At 42.1% G+C, this 14,913-nt stretch overlaps 1 protein-coding gene across 1 annotated transcript; it reads right to left on the bottom strand.

The window, feature by feature from the left end:
* Nucleotides 1-1,291: 1,291 nt before the first annotated feature.
* LOC138624574 (neuronal acetylcholine receptor subunit beta-2-like) lies at nucleotides 1,292-14,321 on the bottom strand. The gene is made up of 8 exons (XM_069704878.1): nucleotides 13,808-14,321; nucleotides 9,788-9,933; nucleotides 6,355-6,399; nucleotides 6,149-6,258; nucleotides 5,095-5,621; nucleotides 4,159-4,649; nucleotides 3,184-3,329; nucleotides 1,292-2,544 (listed from the first exon to the last, which is right to left on the bottom strand). The coding sequence occupies exons 1-8, from the start codon at nucleotides 13,851-13,853 to the stop codon at nucleotides 2,529-2,531; spliced, it is 1,527 nt and encodes a 508-aa protein (XP_069560979.1). The 5' UTR covers nucleotides 13,854-14,321; the 3' UTR covers nucleotides 1,292-2,528.
* Nucleotides 14,322-14,913: the final 592 nt, after the last annotated feature.

Genomic DNA, 14,913 nt, shown 5'->3' on the forward strand with positions numbered 1-14,913 from the left:
CTGTAAAGTATAGAATCAACTACGGTATGAAGTAAGGAACGGGCATTTCAAAGGCAAATACGTCAAAAACGATAGACTTGAACAAATGTATGCGTGTCTTTGGCAATCGTCTTTGAGATCAGAGTCGTTGTTTGCTCTGCATATCTCACAGCAAACTTATGCTCCATATGCTCGCTTTACCCGCAGACTGTGTATAAAAGTGGACGTAGCCGCCGGGTCTGAAAAATTAAGCCCATGCGGGAAAAGGGCCTTAAGCTGCAATACCACCGAGTGCCACTAGAGATTGGCTCCAAAAAGTGGATTTAAATCGATCCGATTGAGAAACGGAGGACAACTATACAAAAAATGCACCCAGGCATGTCAATCAAACCAGACACGCCCCCAGACGTAACACTTTTTGAGCTCTAATTGCACCTTTCGCCAAAACAACTCGCACGCTTTTGATTCTTAATGTCGTTCAGCAAAAAGCTTTTACGTGTATTACCACCACCTTCTGGTCGCAGGAATGCGTTACTACCAGGCGCCAGTAAAAATGAAGGAAAATGTGTTTTTTAAGACAAGATGAGAGCTTTATAACCGTTTTTTTAATTATTTAATGACTTTGAAAATTCTAAAATCATGATCCATAAATTGATGTCTGCACATATTCTCTCAGCTTGTGGGTGTTTATCACCATTTTTGTTGGAAAATGAATGAGAGACTTTGTGAATGTGATAAACATTTGTGTAAATGTAAAACACTTGCAGAGGCTTGAGGTTGTCGGGGAATTTTGATGATGTATAAATACAAATTTTGCACAAATGAATTTCCCGCTGGCTGAGTTGTACTAGAAAATAACTAGTTTGTGCCATCTGATGTCCAACCCTCTCAGACGGCAAAGACATCTATGAATAATTTTCTTATCATTTTGCACTTGGTATTTTCACGTATATTGATGTGTGATTGTAACCAACCCTTTGAGTACAAAGTTCAGCAACATCATTCAGGGTTGTAGCATCAACTGAAACCAACCTGAAACCCCACGAGCCTGAATTAAAAGAACATTCACGTTTTTACTGTCAAATTGGCTATTTTGACTGATTACAGTGGGAAAAGCATTGTTGTTATTAATATAATTAATGATAAACATGTTCCATCAATACCAGAACCGTTAGTCATCACTGATTATATCCTTTACGTGTGGTTTTCTTACTGTAAAATGTAAAACCACCCAAGAAACTTGGACAGTGTTTGTGAACAAATAAATGGTGCAGGTATACAGCACTGGTCAAACACATAAAGCTAATGAAACACACAGCTTTTTATTAAATATATTGTAACATATTGTATATAGAATACAGTTAGTGTCAAATTACTGTTAATATGTAAAGGTGATGCTACAACTTAGTTTTAATTCATCTTCTGCTAAAATATTCAACCACAGTTTAAGGCAGTAGTATAAGTGATGGCTGTTGGGCGGAGAAGCACACAGGTGGAGTTAATCTTTTCCTTTAATAAATAATAAAACACAATAAAGATGTGTGCATATGTATACTGCAAGGAATCATTCTGTCACAGTTACTTTAAATGTCATCAATATTTTCAGGACTTCTGTCCGTCTTTACGTCTTTTTTTTTCCTTTTCGCCCAAAGTTTCCATAAAGCAGAGCAGGCTTTTTATCGACAAGCCTCGTGATGTGATTTGGCACAGAAAAAACAAGACAAGGAGAGAATAACCAAACAAGTGAGAGGAACACAGTGAGAGCAAGCAAGAGCAGGATACATATTCTTCAAAATAAGACAATGCATTAATGGTTACAACACTACTCGGGCGGTAGACGGTGGGAAGGAAGCACAAAGCTCTGAAGCAGAACAAGAAAAAGAGAGAAAAAGAGAAAGAGAGATGGTGCATGTTTTCATCAAGAGAAAAGGTGGATAGGACGAAATGTCCTCATTTTGGTACAATAAAGCTTGTTTTGAGAAGTGGCGAGAGAGAGAGAGAGAGAAGGAAGTATGGTCCTCGGTGTTGCACCAGTTGGTACAACAACTGTTTATATCATTTTCATTTCAAAACTGCTGTAGAGGAAAGCAGACCTGATTGGAGCTGCAGTGTTCCTCCATTGGACAGTCTGTAAAGAGTTCAACATCAGCGGTGACGTCGGTCCGAAACAAAAGACGGAAAATTTGTATTATTCTTCATCCGTTTTTTTGTTTTTATCTTTTATAGTGGGGAAAAAATAGCCAGAAGTTGTATTGTCTATTGTGTCCAGGCACTGTCCGAGTCATCTGCGCCTCCCTGATGAAAGTTACTCAGAGTTTGAGTGGTAAAAATAGAAGCCATGCATTAAGCAACTGGTATTATTCAGTCTTCATTTGAAGTCCACAGTTGCAAACAACAGGCGTGGCTGGCTGCACTGATTGGATTTGTTACGTATCCGATCCGAACAGCAGCGGCAGATCGCAGTCAGATATGGTGTAGCAGCATGGCTTTAAAGTTTCTACGACAGATGCTTATTCGAACGTTTCATTTTTTTTCTTGGTGCAGAAATCCTAGAAATCTCCATACCTATGTAAAGAAAAAACACAACATGTTAGATAGAAATATAAATTAAAGGATACTCTGCAAAAATCCTTTGGTGCATGAATGCTACTTAATGTTCAAATGTGATTGGCATTAGCTGAAATAAAGGTTTTGCAGAATGGTAGCAACACTGTAAAGGTTGGTACTCTGGTCCGCTAGCATGTAAACGCTGCTCTGACACTAGCCTGGTATTACCAGACCCAAGATCTCACGAGGGACTATGTGGGTCCCCATTGAGGATTGTTCCAAGGAGTTGGATTGTAATAGGGTGGACATCAAGTTAATGTTAAAACTAATGGAGGTGGTGAGCAGTAGGCGCATCGAGCCGGGCTGGGAAGGTGTCGCAGAAGCGGAAACCACATTTCTCAATAAATGGCCATTTCGTACAATGTTGAAACTGTTATAAATCAAAACCCATTTATCCATAACCCAACCAGAGTGAAACACAGACCCGCAGAGAATACACAATGGAATCGAAAAAAAAAATATGGGAGACTCCCAGATAAACAAATGCTGAGGCTTTCTTTGAAGAAGAATGGGCCGTTTGTTTTGCAGACAGAAAACAGAGTGTTTTCCTTTGTATTTGGATATTTGAATGTGAGCTTCGACGTGTGCGCGACTCACTCCGTGTCATCGGCGGTGGGCGTGTTGTAGCTCTGGAACAGCGGCTGCATGAAGAGTCCCAGAGTTCCCACCACACACACCAAGATGAAGATCCACAGGAACAGACGGTCTATCACCATGGCGACGTACTTCCAGTCTTCTATGATCTGGAACAAAAACCAACAAGTTCAGCCTGGTTGTTAACACGGATCGCGTCGTGATTAGAAAGTGGCTGAGTAAACCTTCAGGGTTACATGTTTTTTCCTCAGTGGGTCCAGAGGAACATAAACTTGTTCATTTTTGTGCTCACAAGTTTTTGCACTCGATGTTTTTTTTCTGGGCTCGTGCCCCTAAAGAAGGATTTTGGTGGGACCTCAACTAAACGGCGTCGGCCTCAGGGAACCTTCGAGTGCAATCAGAAGCAGTGTTTTATAACTGCTCCCGCGTCTAGAAAGGCTTTTAGGCAACCCAGGGCGGCTCAGGTTGTATTTTTAACTGCGCTGTAGATGGATGATACCGAGCACAAGAGAGGCAACTTCATAAAAGATCAGCCGTGAGCAATTACAACAGCAAAACATGTTTGTAATATTTATTAAGTGCGACGGTTTTGTAAAAGTTTGGAAGCCCCGAAGCCTCAAATCTGGGGTTGGGGTTTATGTCTATATAGGACAGTTTGCAGGGTTTTCTGCAGCTATCTGATATTTCTCAGAGTAAAATAGATGACTAACAGATTGTAATAGTGTCACACAAAAGAAAAAAACTAATCCTAAACGGTTTAAGACATGGCTTGTTCCTTATCTCATCATGACCTAATAATCTCCTCGTCGCATCTCTGACATCAGCCATCTTCATAATCTGCCGTCACAGGTGTTTTCTTTGCTCATTTTATCGCTCCAGTATTAATTCTGTCTTCTATTCCTTTCATTTTCGTTGATCCTATCTCTTCCCGCTCATCATCGCTTATCTATTATTCCAGCCGCAGCTTTGTGTCTTTACCCTTTCGTCGTCATCTTCGGTCTTCATGTGCTCAGCGATGTATCTCACTCCGTCCACGGCCTCCTCCACATCTGCGTCCCACTGATCGGCCAAAGGCCTCCGGAAGTCCGAAAAGCCGCCGCTCCCGTCCGAGACGTTGCCCAACCTCCAGCAGAACTTTTGCGCCAAGTCCTCGTTAACGTAGAAAGAGTCGGGGTCTGTTTGGATCCCGCCGAGGCGGATGTTGGAGTACTGCCTCTTGTCCGTCGCGCCCTGGGAATTGTTTTTACACAGGGCGTTCCTGCTGGCGTACTTTCGGCGGAGTTTGTCGCGGACGTTGGAAGGGCCCGGGCGCCTCATGAAGAGGAAGGTGGGCAGGCGGACCAAGAAGAGGCCTTTGACCCAGTCGGGCATGTGGTGAGTAGACGGGGAGCGGTGGTGCACGTTGAGGACGCAGACGGTGCACACGGTGGAGAACGTGACCAGCACCATGGTGAACATCAAGTATTTACCTTACAGGGAGGGAGGCGGAAAGAAAAGAGGAGTGCAAACATTACTGCTGTTTTTCTTGATGCAATTTTCTGTCATTTGTTCTTCAAATAAAGGTCGACGCTCAAACTATTTATTATGTTTTATACTATACAGATTGTAATTTTTCTGTTTCGTTAAACTTCGTTAAAGACAAAAACAGTTTAAAAATCACAGTAGTAAATCTGAAAAATTAAAACGTATACAAGCTAAATGGGATTTTTATTTAGTTTGGTTCTGCTTAAAAAAGATTTAACAGTAGATTCAGTAAAAATGTCTCTGTCAGTTGTGTTAATCTTGTGTATTCTATCAGGACTTTGAGTTTTATCAAAGTTGACCTGTAGATACGGTAAATCCGTTGTGCTCATATCTCTAATTTGCTTATGTCTACACACAAGTGTGACACAGACAAAAATAAACATGACTAACCTATGAGTGGCACAGCGAGAGAGGTGGGTGGCACGATCTTGGATATTAGCAGCAGGAACACGGTGAGCGCCAGCAGCACGGAGATACACAGCGTCATCTTCTCCCCGCAGTCCGACGGCAGGTAGAACACCAGGATGGCCAGCGACGTGATCAGCACGCAAGGGATGATCAGGTTGATGGTGTAAAACAGGGGCTTCCTCTGGATGACAAAATCGTAGGTGATGTCCAGGTACGTGATGTCGTCGGGGTCTTCGTTTTTGCGCGCCGGGAGCGAGACGATGTCCCACTCGCCGCTCGGCGTGAAGTCGTCGCGGCTGGCGAAATCGCTGGTGAGGATGAGGTCCACCTCCGTGTGGTCGTAGGTCCACGAGCGGAACTTGAGGGTGCAGTTCTGCCGGTCGAAGGGGAAGTTCTGCACTTCGATGGCGCACGCCGATTTGTAGATCGCCGGGGGGAGCCAGAAAATGTCCCCCGTGTTGGAGACCACGGCGTTGCAATAAAAGGAAACTTCATAGACACCATCGGCACTGCAAGAGTAAGGTAGTGGAAAGCACAGGAAAAACCTCAACTCTATTCAAACGATCTATACAACACTCGTATTAAATTCCTCCACCCTTGCTTCCTGTGATTATAATCACAGCACTGCACGAGCATCCCTCCCCTCTTTATTGTAGTCATAATAATTAGACAAACTTGTGGTTGGCTGACATGAGAATGAAGCCAGATTATTCACCAGAGCCCTTCAGCTCAGCAGAAACAGGTTTGGGGAAAATTAAAAGACAGAAAGCGGAAATTGTTAATTTCAAAATCCCCATAAAAAGGGACTCTTATTTTAGCAGCAGATTTTCCGCTTGTAAAACTTGGGTGGTAATATTCAAAAGCCTCTTAATATTAGAATGGTAATCCAATAATATGAGGCCAGTAAAAACACATGCATACAAATTGTAAAGGGTGTTTCACACTGACTGAATTTAAAAGGATCCATATTCCCTAAATATAACACTGACAAACAAACTTATCTTCCATTTTTGTGGGAAGACATGCACACGCTCACTTGTTGTAGAGCACAATATCAGGGAGCCAGATATGTTTGGATGGTATTCGCAGCTTCTTGATGCCCTCATATTTGTCGGGGTCCCATCTCAGCCTGTAGTCATTCCACTCCTGCAGAGACAAAGAGAGTCACAAACTCCACTACTGACCAACATACTGAACACACAGAGTATCACATGAATGTTGGAAAAAGATCATACTGTTTACCTGGAACAACCACAGGTTAGTCGTCATTATCTGTTCTCTCTCATTCTGCAAGAAAACACCATTCAGATATTATGCGTCGGTAATCATTTTCCATAATATTACATTTTATTTTGGGTGTTTGTATTGATTTTTAGCAAGACTCACATATAGCACAAATTTGTCTAAGCACACCTTCAGGAATGGGACGCGATAACAGAAAAAATTTTGGGCAAAATAGCAAACACCTCACGCCTAACAAATGTTACAAAAAAAATCTTGGAAATGAAGGCTGTTCAGGGCGCATCGAGTAAGATTCATAGTTTAAAGCGTTTACGATCGCCTCGGCAGGTGATTGAGTCACTGTTGTCTCCAGTCTGCCTTCAGTCCAACATGAGTGGAAGAAGAAGTAACGTCTTCTCACCTTCACCTGATCAGAAAGAAGGACCAGTGAGGAGTTCAGCTCGGCGTTATCTTTCCACTACAGCTTCTTGGTGAGTAAAGGTATAAAGTTTGATGCTAAACTTGCAATTTTTCTGCTACGCTGGTCAGTAAACAGCTGTTAATGCCAACAATGGCTAGCTATTGCTTATGAAGGTAACTTATTGTATAATGTTACTGACAGTGTTAATATATTGTGTTGTGTTTGTTTAAATAGTTTAAATAGCAATATGAGACTAGATCAAATAGTTCACATCTAGCTATTTACCAAACTGAAGCAATTGTATGTAGCAAACAAACCGGGCGTACTGATGCGCTAATGGCAACACAAAACCGGACTGAAAAATATTCCGAATGGGAACATATATATATATATATTTTTTAGGACTGTTTTCTTTCTGCTGTCTTGCAAAACCGGATCGAGGCAAGCTACAACATAAACTACAGGCTGAACCGATCCAGTCTGTCCAGTACCGGGTCCCTACAATCCAACTTCACAATCATCAGTTATAAAAAACAAGATGCTGCCCAATAATGGCAGGACAAGAACCAAACTACTGACACCCAGGGGGTCGGACTGAGGGCGGCGTGCCGGGATGCCACAGTGACTCAGTAATGCCTCTTAACGTACTACAACAACAACAACAACGGTGTGGTACAACGATATCAGACTAAAACCGTAGTTCCTCCTATTCCTACGGCTTGGTAACAGAGTAATGTAATAAGTGATGTGACGAAATATATATAAAACTTAACTATCAAATCATATTTAGAAGCCATTGTTATGAGGTGAAAACCTGAACTAAACCAGCTGAAGTGATTTCAAGTCTGTTCTGAGTGTTCGTGGCAAATAATGAATAACAGACTTTATTCAACATTTCAAAAAGCACGTAAAAAAATCCACAGATCGAAATACATTTTCCAGGAACCAAATATCCGAGACACATTCATCCATTTATTTTCCGAATTGCTTGTCCTGTTCCGACTCCGGCCTGTCCGAGCATGCACTGGGGCACGATGTGGTGACGCTCTGGACAAGGCACCTGTCCGTCTCAGCGCTAACTCGAAGAGGCATAAAAAGATTCACACCTGCAAGCAATTTAAAGTTGCCAGTTCAACTAACCTGCAAGTCTCTGGACCGTGATGCATTATCATCGAGTTTTACCTTCACATTATCGTGTGATGCTATTATAATACTGATGTAGATATTTTCTTTTTTAAGTGACACAACTGTTGTAAAGAAGTTAATACTGTTTAACGGTCACAAAGTTATCACATGATGATTATAAAAGCTTAAGTAAATCAATTATACCCTTTGCACTGCCAGATTGTTATTTTCCTGAGAGCAGGGAGCTGGAAGAAGTACTGCACCAGTTTAAAGGCTCTGCACACCCACACAGGTGTTCTTAAATTATTCTGGTTGAATAAAACACGCAAACAAGCTTGAAATAATCCTTTTTTTCATGGAAGATGTTTTGACATGTCACAGCTGGAAAAGCACAGGTGGAGGCTAAATAATAAAATGAACGATGCCTCGGTTCCACTCAGCTGCCTCTGTTTCAGAGTCCTGGTGTTGTGCATGTTGACTCACTGTCACATGGTCGTTTCCTTATTTGGACACATAAATAGAGCAGAACCATCATTGATATCATTAGGAACGGCTGCGTTTTGTTTCCCCCCTGTTTGACAAGATCAAATTAATGCCGTGGAAAAGGCCCGTCGAGAGGAGCAACGCCTGAGATAAAAGGATGTCAGTAACCTCCACTGAAATGTGAATTGTCCTTCTTGAACCGGTGCAACAAAACGAGAGATACTGAAATGTCAGTCAAGCAGTCGGTTTTGAGTTAAAGGTTCATTCAGAAAACATAAAATAAAACAGTTTTCTGGTTGCGTCTACCTTGTAATCCACGTCACATCAAGAGCTGTCATAACTATGAGTTTTCATTAATGTTCAACATCTCTGGTTCTCCATAATAAAACAGAAAAATGCCCGAACATGGACGTCTCATGTCAGCGAAAGTGTTTGGTAAATAATAAATATTGTGTTATATTTGTATTGGCGAGATGTCGCAAGATGAATCTCGCTGTGTTTAAAAGGAAAACCGTGGTTACAACGCGGGTAGTCGCAGTGCACCGTATGCTCGGCGTTCAAGTGGTTAAATCGTTAAAAAACACCGTTGCTAGGCAACGGCAACACGGACTGCGTCTAGAAGCCACAGAGGCTAACAATTTAGCAAGCTAACAGCGGGGGGTTAACATAATGTAAAAATGTAAAGGCACAGAGGGGAAAGATCAACATTTTCCTCTAAGTTATGACTCTACATGCTTAACATCCGACAAAAAATAGATTTTCATGGCCTCTGATATTTCTATAAACGTCAGCAAACACGTCAGAACTGGTGAACTCGAGGCTTATAGAAAGATTTTGAGTTCCGATGTCGTGAATATCAACAAGAGGGGGCCGTTCATACGGACTCTTCTTCTGTACACGATAAATACGAGCCCATTTGAACGCATCATCTCTACGACTCATCCCATGTGTCATTAAACCTGCACATTCCTGCTGCAGAGATAATAAAACTGGGTTCACATAATATCTGACTGTACATCTGCTTAACAAACCAAATAATCACACCTGTCTGTAATGGATTTTGGTTACATCAAATACAGCGGCTGTTAAAGTGGGTATCTCATATATGACAATACAGAGTTTAAGCCAGGAGGTTTCGGAGACATAATCATTTGTATATAGCATAAATCTGAAAGAATTAGTCGATTAATCGATTGATTGGATGACAGAAAATGATTCACCAGCTATTTTTGATTGCTGATTTATCAGTTTGACCACTAAAAATTCTCTGAATCCATCTTCTTAAGTTGACAAAGCAAAAGACAAAACGAGACATTTTCGACTTTTGGGAAACATTTTTCAACAATTTTATGAACTATTAAAAAGCTAATTGAGTATGAATGAAATAACGGACAGATGAATTGACGTATGTGTGCGTATACTCACTACGCTGATGAGTTGAGACAGAGACACCTGGATGGAGATGGTGACCTGTTGGCTCTTATTGACGGCAGGTCGGATCAGTTTGTTGTAGCGCTCCGGACCCAACAGGTAGTTCACCAGCCGCTCCTCTGCATTCTCGGCCCCGCTGCCTAGACAGGAAAGACATTTTGATGACGCACAATTTTAAAGTGCTGGAAACTTTCAAATACATTTTAAATCTTGAAATCACAGACACGAAACTTTGACTGCTCTGTTTGTTGGTCAGCCATTAATTAATGTCAGAAATAAATGCCATGTGTTTGTCCTGTAGCAAAGCACAAACTCTGGTGGCAGTGTGTGTTTCATTTAAAACTGAAAAAAAAAATGTCACTGCATCGTCTGTGTGTGTGTGTGAGTAAGAGTTGAAGTCTATTTACCACAGGGCGTTAAGGCTGCATCATGTAGAAGTGCGTGATTGTGTGTTGGGGTGTGTGTGTGTGTGTTTTTGAAGTCTGGCGTTTCACTGCAGGGTTACAAAGCAAAAGAGAACAAACAGAAGTCCAGTCATGCATCCATCCCTGTGAAATGATCCCTGAAGCTTTGTGTTTCCTCAGCCCTGAATTATTGCTTATGTAAAAGTGATCGTATGAATAAGTCAGAACCGAAACATGCTTTTGGACCATTGTCTTTGCTTCCGCTTCCATTATGTCTACATCGTCAGACAAACTGACAACAGAGCAGCGAGCAGTTAATATCTGGACGGCTTCCCGCTCTGTGCCACGTGAATTGTCTGTTTTTGTAAGATTACACGCAGCAAACGCTGAGTGAACACGGGTGTTGCTTTTTTTAACGGCACCCCGCTGTTTGAAGTGGTCACGTCAGGGTGAACAGGAGTGGTTTCGGCAGCAGGGAGGAAACCGGATCTGTTACGACTCGGTGAGAAATGGAGAACGAGCGGTTTGCCGTCGTGAAGAATCCCTGCTGGAGAGCGAAGTGTTTGATAAACTGAAGGTTTAACCTATTTCATCACGTTCAGGGGCCTCAGGACAGCTCTGTATGAACCGAGCAGCAACTAACAGTGACGTCACCCGTTGGTTTGGGAACGGCTGTCGTGAAGCTTCGAGTTTGGATTTCGACCGGCGCCATCTTGCTAGTTCGGAGCAGTTTGGAGCAGGAAGTGACCATATTTGGACGAACTGGGGGGGAAATGGGTGGGATCTGACTGATCTGATTGGAAACCCAGCGATACTACGCCCCGCCCGCTGCTAGCCGTAACCTGACTGCACCACAGACCTGTCAATCAAACAGACACGCTCCCCAAAACAGATCTCTTTGAATCTTCTTTTCTAATGAATGAGGGATTATTTTCAGATGGACCTCCAGAAAACTAAGAAGAAGGAGCAACTTCAGCTAACAACACCGAGATAACTGATGGACACATTTTATTCACTTTGGATTTGATGAGAGAAGTTGAATGGGAGTCTATGGAGCCGGAGGCTTTTTGGATCCGACCTCTAGTGGCACTCGCTGGTATTGCAGCTTAAGAATACTTTATGTAAATATCACCAAACAGGAGACAAGTAGGTCTCCATTTGAACATGTTTAATTTGTTATAGAGCACTAATCTTGCTACTTGCTACAAAGGCAGAGAAGAGAAAAATGTTGTGGTATCATCTGTCAACTTATTATTAAGATTTACCGCACACTCATCTTTACGGTAGCTTTGTATCTTGAGCCACCAGCCGAATTCAATTCCATTTCATTTTATCAATATAGCGCCAAATCACAACAAAAGTCCTCTAACGGTAATTACCATACTAAAGTCCTGACAGCCAAACTTTTACAAAACAAACCACCCAATCACAGCAGGTTAGAGTCTAGTGTGGCTTTAAACAACTTTAGTTCAGCTTTAAAACTGGTGGTGTTCCTTTTTAAGAGTCGGGGCACAGAAAATCTTCTTATTTTAAGTCCAGCGTATGTGAACTGTAAAATAAAGCGGCCCCAATGTCCGCCCCCTTTTATGTAATAGGAGCTGTGTAGCCTCTAGGAGTATGCAGATATAATTTGTACTTCCTGAATACCACATGGAAGGATTTGACTGCTTTAAGAATATTGTTTATTTTGCAGGCACTGCTTTGTTTCTTAATTTTTACATTAGTTTCAGCATCAGTTAACAACACTGAGGACCGGTGCCAAACATGGTTGCGTAGTGCCAGGGCCGGTCAAAGCTCCCGTCCTTGAGGGAAATGCAAACACGCATAACAACATGATAGAAGACACGGAGAAGTGCTGCTCTCCTTCTAGATGTATTATACCCTTTAAATCATTTAAACCTCAATTTCAGAATATCTTGGCCTTGATGGACGCTGCAGAATAATGTTCGGCTTTGTTTGCCTGTCGTACCTGATCTTCATCCGAGTCCTGCTGACTTTTGTAGACACAACGCAAACATTGCTGTTTAAATTTGGTTTGTGTGTGTGTTGTTAATTTTTTCAAAGAATAAAAGTCTTGGAAGGAGTTAAAGTTAGAAACTCTATAGCCTATAAGTTAAACCAGTTTTATGAGTGGAAGAAGTAAAACACAACACTCCATTAAACAAAACTGGAATCAAGGTCGCTTCTTTTAGGGCAGTGAGACATCCAAACCAAGTGTTTTGCCTAAAAGACGGGAGATGGTGCTTTCTGGGTGGTGGATATAAAATAGCCCTCTGTAAATTATTCAAGGGGTCCATCTGCTTTTGCATCGCAGTATTTTAAGAGTATGAGCACCACATACACTCAACAATGTTGTCAAGAGTGTGGTTGTGGTTGCTTTTGATTCCTAAAACTCAGAAATACACATCTCCCCTCATACTTGTGGTACAGTGGCATCCTCTGAACAGTGTGGATCACATTTTACAGAATACAAGGACAGGTAAGGCAAATTATGCAAGATAATTCCCACTAATTCCTTCCTATTAAACATAATCTAAACACACAGGGATATCATTGACATTCCTTCACTGAGTTTTGGTTGTTTTAGTAGCTTAAGGAAGAGTTTAACTTCTGCAAATGACACAAATAAAGGTGGTTTTAGGCTGATTTGGATTTCTTTTTTGGACATCATTCTTTTTTATTTCAAACTTTGTCAGAAAATTATGAGTAAAATGGAGAGAAAAAAAGGTATTTTGAAGTTTTCTGGGATGGGGAAAGTTTTTTTCTTCTTCTAACCATCACATGGTATTATAAATGGAAAAATAAATCATTAAAATGGAAAAAAAAAAAGAAAAAAAGATACAGAGACCAAACTGTTTCTTTTTTTTTCTGTGAAAGCTTCAACTCATCACTTAATATGAAAATCCACACAAAAGCTCCGATTATGATGTTAGAAAAATGACAATATGTCTACAGTATTTTAGAGAGCTTAAGTCTCAAGATGAGACGTTATAATGGTTCAGGTCTTGAGGATTGTGGATGGCTGGGTCCGATATTATTTTATGTATTCTGAACTGAAAAAAACAGAAATTACCGATTAAAATTCATGAAAAATATTACTCAATTTTAAGTAAGCTATAGTGGGGTTTTAGAAAATAAAGGACTATTGTACGGGGGAGTATGGTGGGAAGAAAAGCAATTCCTTATTTGCATTTTGTGCTGACTTTGACAGGCCACTGCTAACTACTGGGGTGTGTGTGTGTGTGTGTGTGTGTGTGTGTGTGTGTGTGTGTGTGTGTGTGTGTGTGTGTGTGTGTGTGTGTGTGTGTGTGTGTGTGTGTGTGTGTGTGTGTGTGTGTGTGTGTGTGCGCGCGCTTTTATGTCAAGCAAGTGTGAGCAAGTTTTCGTTTGTAACCTAATTTCCAAAAGATTTTTGCACGATGGTAAAATATCACCACCGTGGTTGTCTTCTGTCTTTTTCTTCAAAGCAGCCAGATTGGATCAGTGCCTAGAAAATACTGTTATCACAGGCTGAGCGGCCAGAACAACATTTAATCTAAAATAAATAAATAAATAATCGGTAAACAAACATTCTTATTTTGGTCAATTTAAAGAATATAAAATAACTCACTTGTAAGCGAGAGAGCGAAGAACAGGAGAGCAGTGTTGGTAGTCATCTCCTTTCTGCTTCCCCCCACAAACTTGCTTCTCTCTTATACGGTACAGTCCTCCAAAAAAAAGGAAAAAAGAAATGCCTTGACTGTGAATATTGGAAATATATAATTCCGTCGTGAGTGAGCTTTCTTTCTTACTGTTGCCAAACTATTGGTCGTCTGAAATTCCCGCAGCTCAAAAAAGAGACTTTGGTGAATAAAAATAGTCTATCTGTAGAAAATGTTTATTTGCTAAAGCCAACATGATGGTCGGTGTTGTCGGACAGGAGTTGGGCTTCCCGCTGCGCGCTGCCGCCTCAGCAATAAAGCAGCTGCTGAGCGCGCGGACATTTCAACCGCTCGCGATTTAATTCCAGGAGTCCAGGTGAGCGCCAGCTTCTCGCTGTCGTAGAGTCCCAGAAGAAATCCTCGTTAAAGTTCTTCCTCTGCGAACGGAAGCTCCACCTGCATTAAGTTTGCTCTCTTCTGACGAAGCGCCAACAACTTCGTGCGTTACGAAATTGGCGCAGCTGCTGAAGCTGTGGCGCGCGCGCAGCCAGCACGTTTGTTGTGCGTTGGCTCCTCGAGCTTCCTGCGGTTCAAAGTCCGGAGAAGCCCGGGAAGGGGGTCCATGAAAGCCCGTGTTGCCCGGAGGAGAAGCCGGGAGGAGGGGACTCGAGGACCGCGGCTGTGTGTGTGTCCCTTCAGCTTTTGGACCGCAGTGGGAAAGATTCCCGCCACGGCTCGGACTGATGCACGTGTGTGTCTTTACTTGTCAGGGGTCTTTATCTGCCAGGGAGTCTTTACCTGCCAGGGAGTCTTTATCTGCCAGGGGGTCTTTACCTGCCAGGGAGTCTTTACCTGCCAGGGAGTCTTTATCTGCCAGGGAGTCTTTATCTGCCAGGGGTCTTTACCTGCCAGGGAGTCTTTACCTGCCAGGGAGTCTTTATCTGCCAGGGAGTCTTTACCTGCCAGGGGTCTTTATCTGCCAGGGAGTCTTTACCTGTCAGGGGTCTTTATCTGCCAGGGAGTCTTTATCTGCCAGGGAGTCTTTATCTGCCAGGGGGTCTTTACCTGCCAGGGA

This window comes from Brachyistius frenatus, unplaced genomic scaffold (assembly GCF_029030835.1).
Source record: "Brachyistius frenatus isolate BFR_SWC_R1_liver_20210118 unplaced genomic scaffold, ASM2903083v1 Contig_53, whole genome shotgun sequence".
Taxonomy (NCBI): Eukaryota; Metazoa; Chordata; class Actinopteri; family Embiotocidae; genus Brachyistius; species Brachyistius frenatus.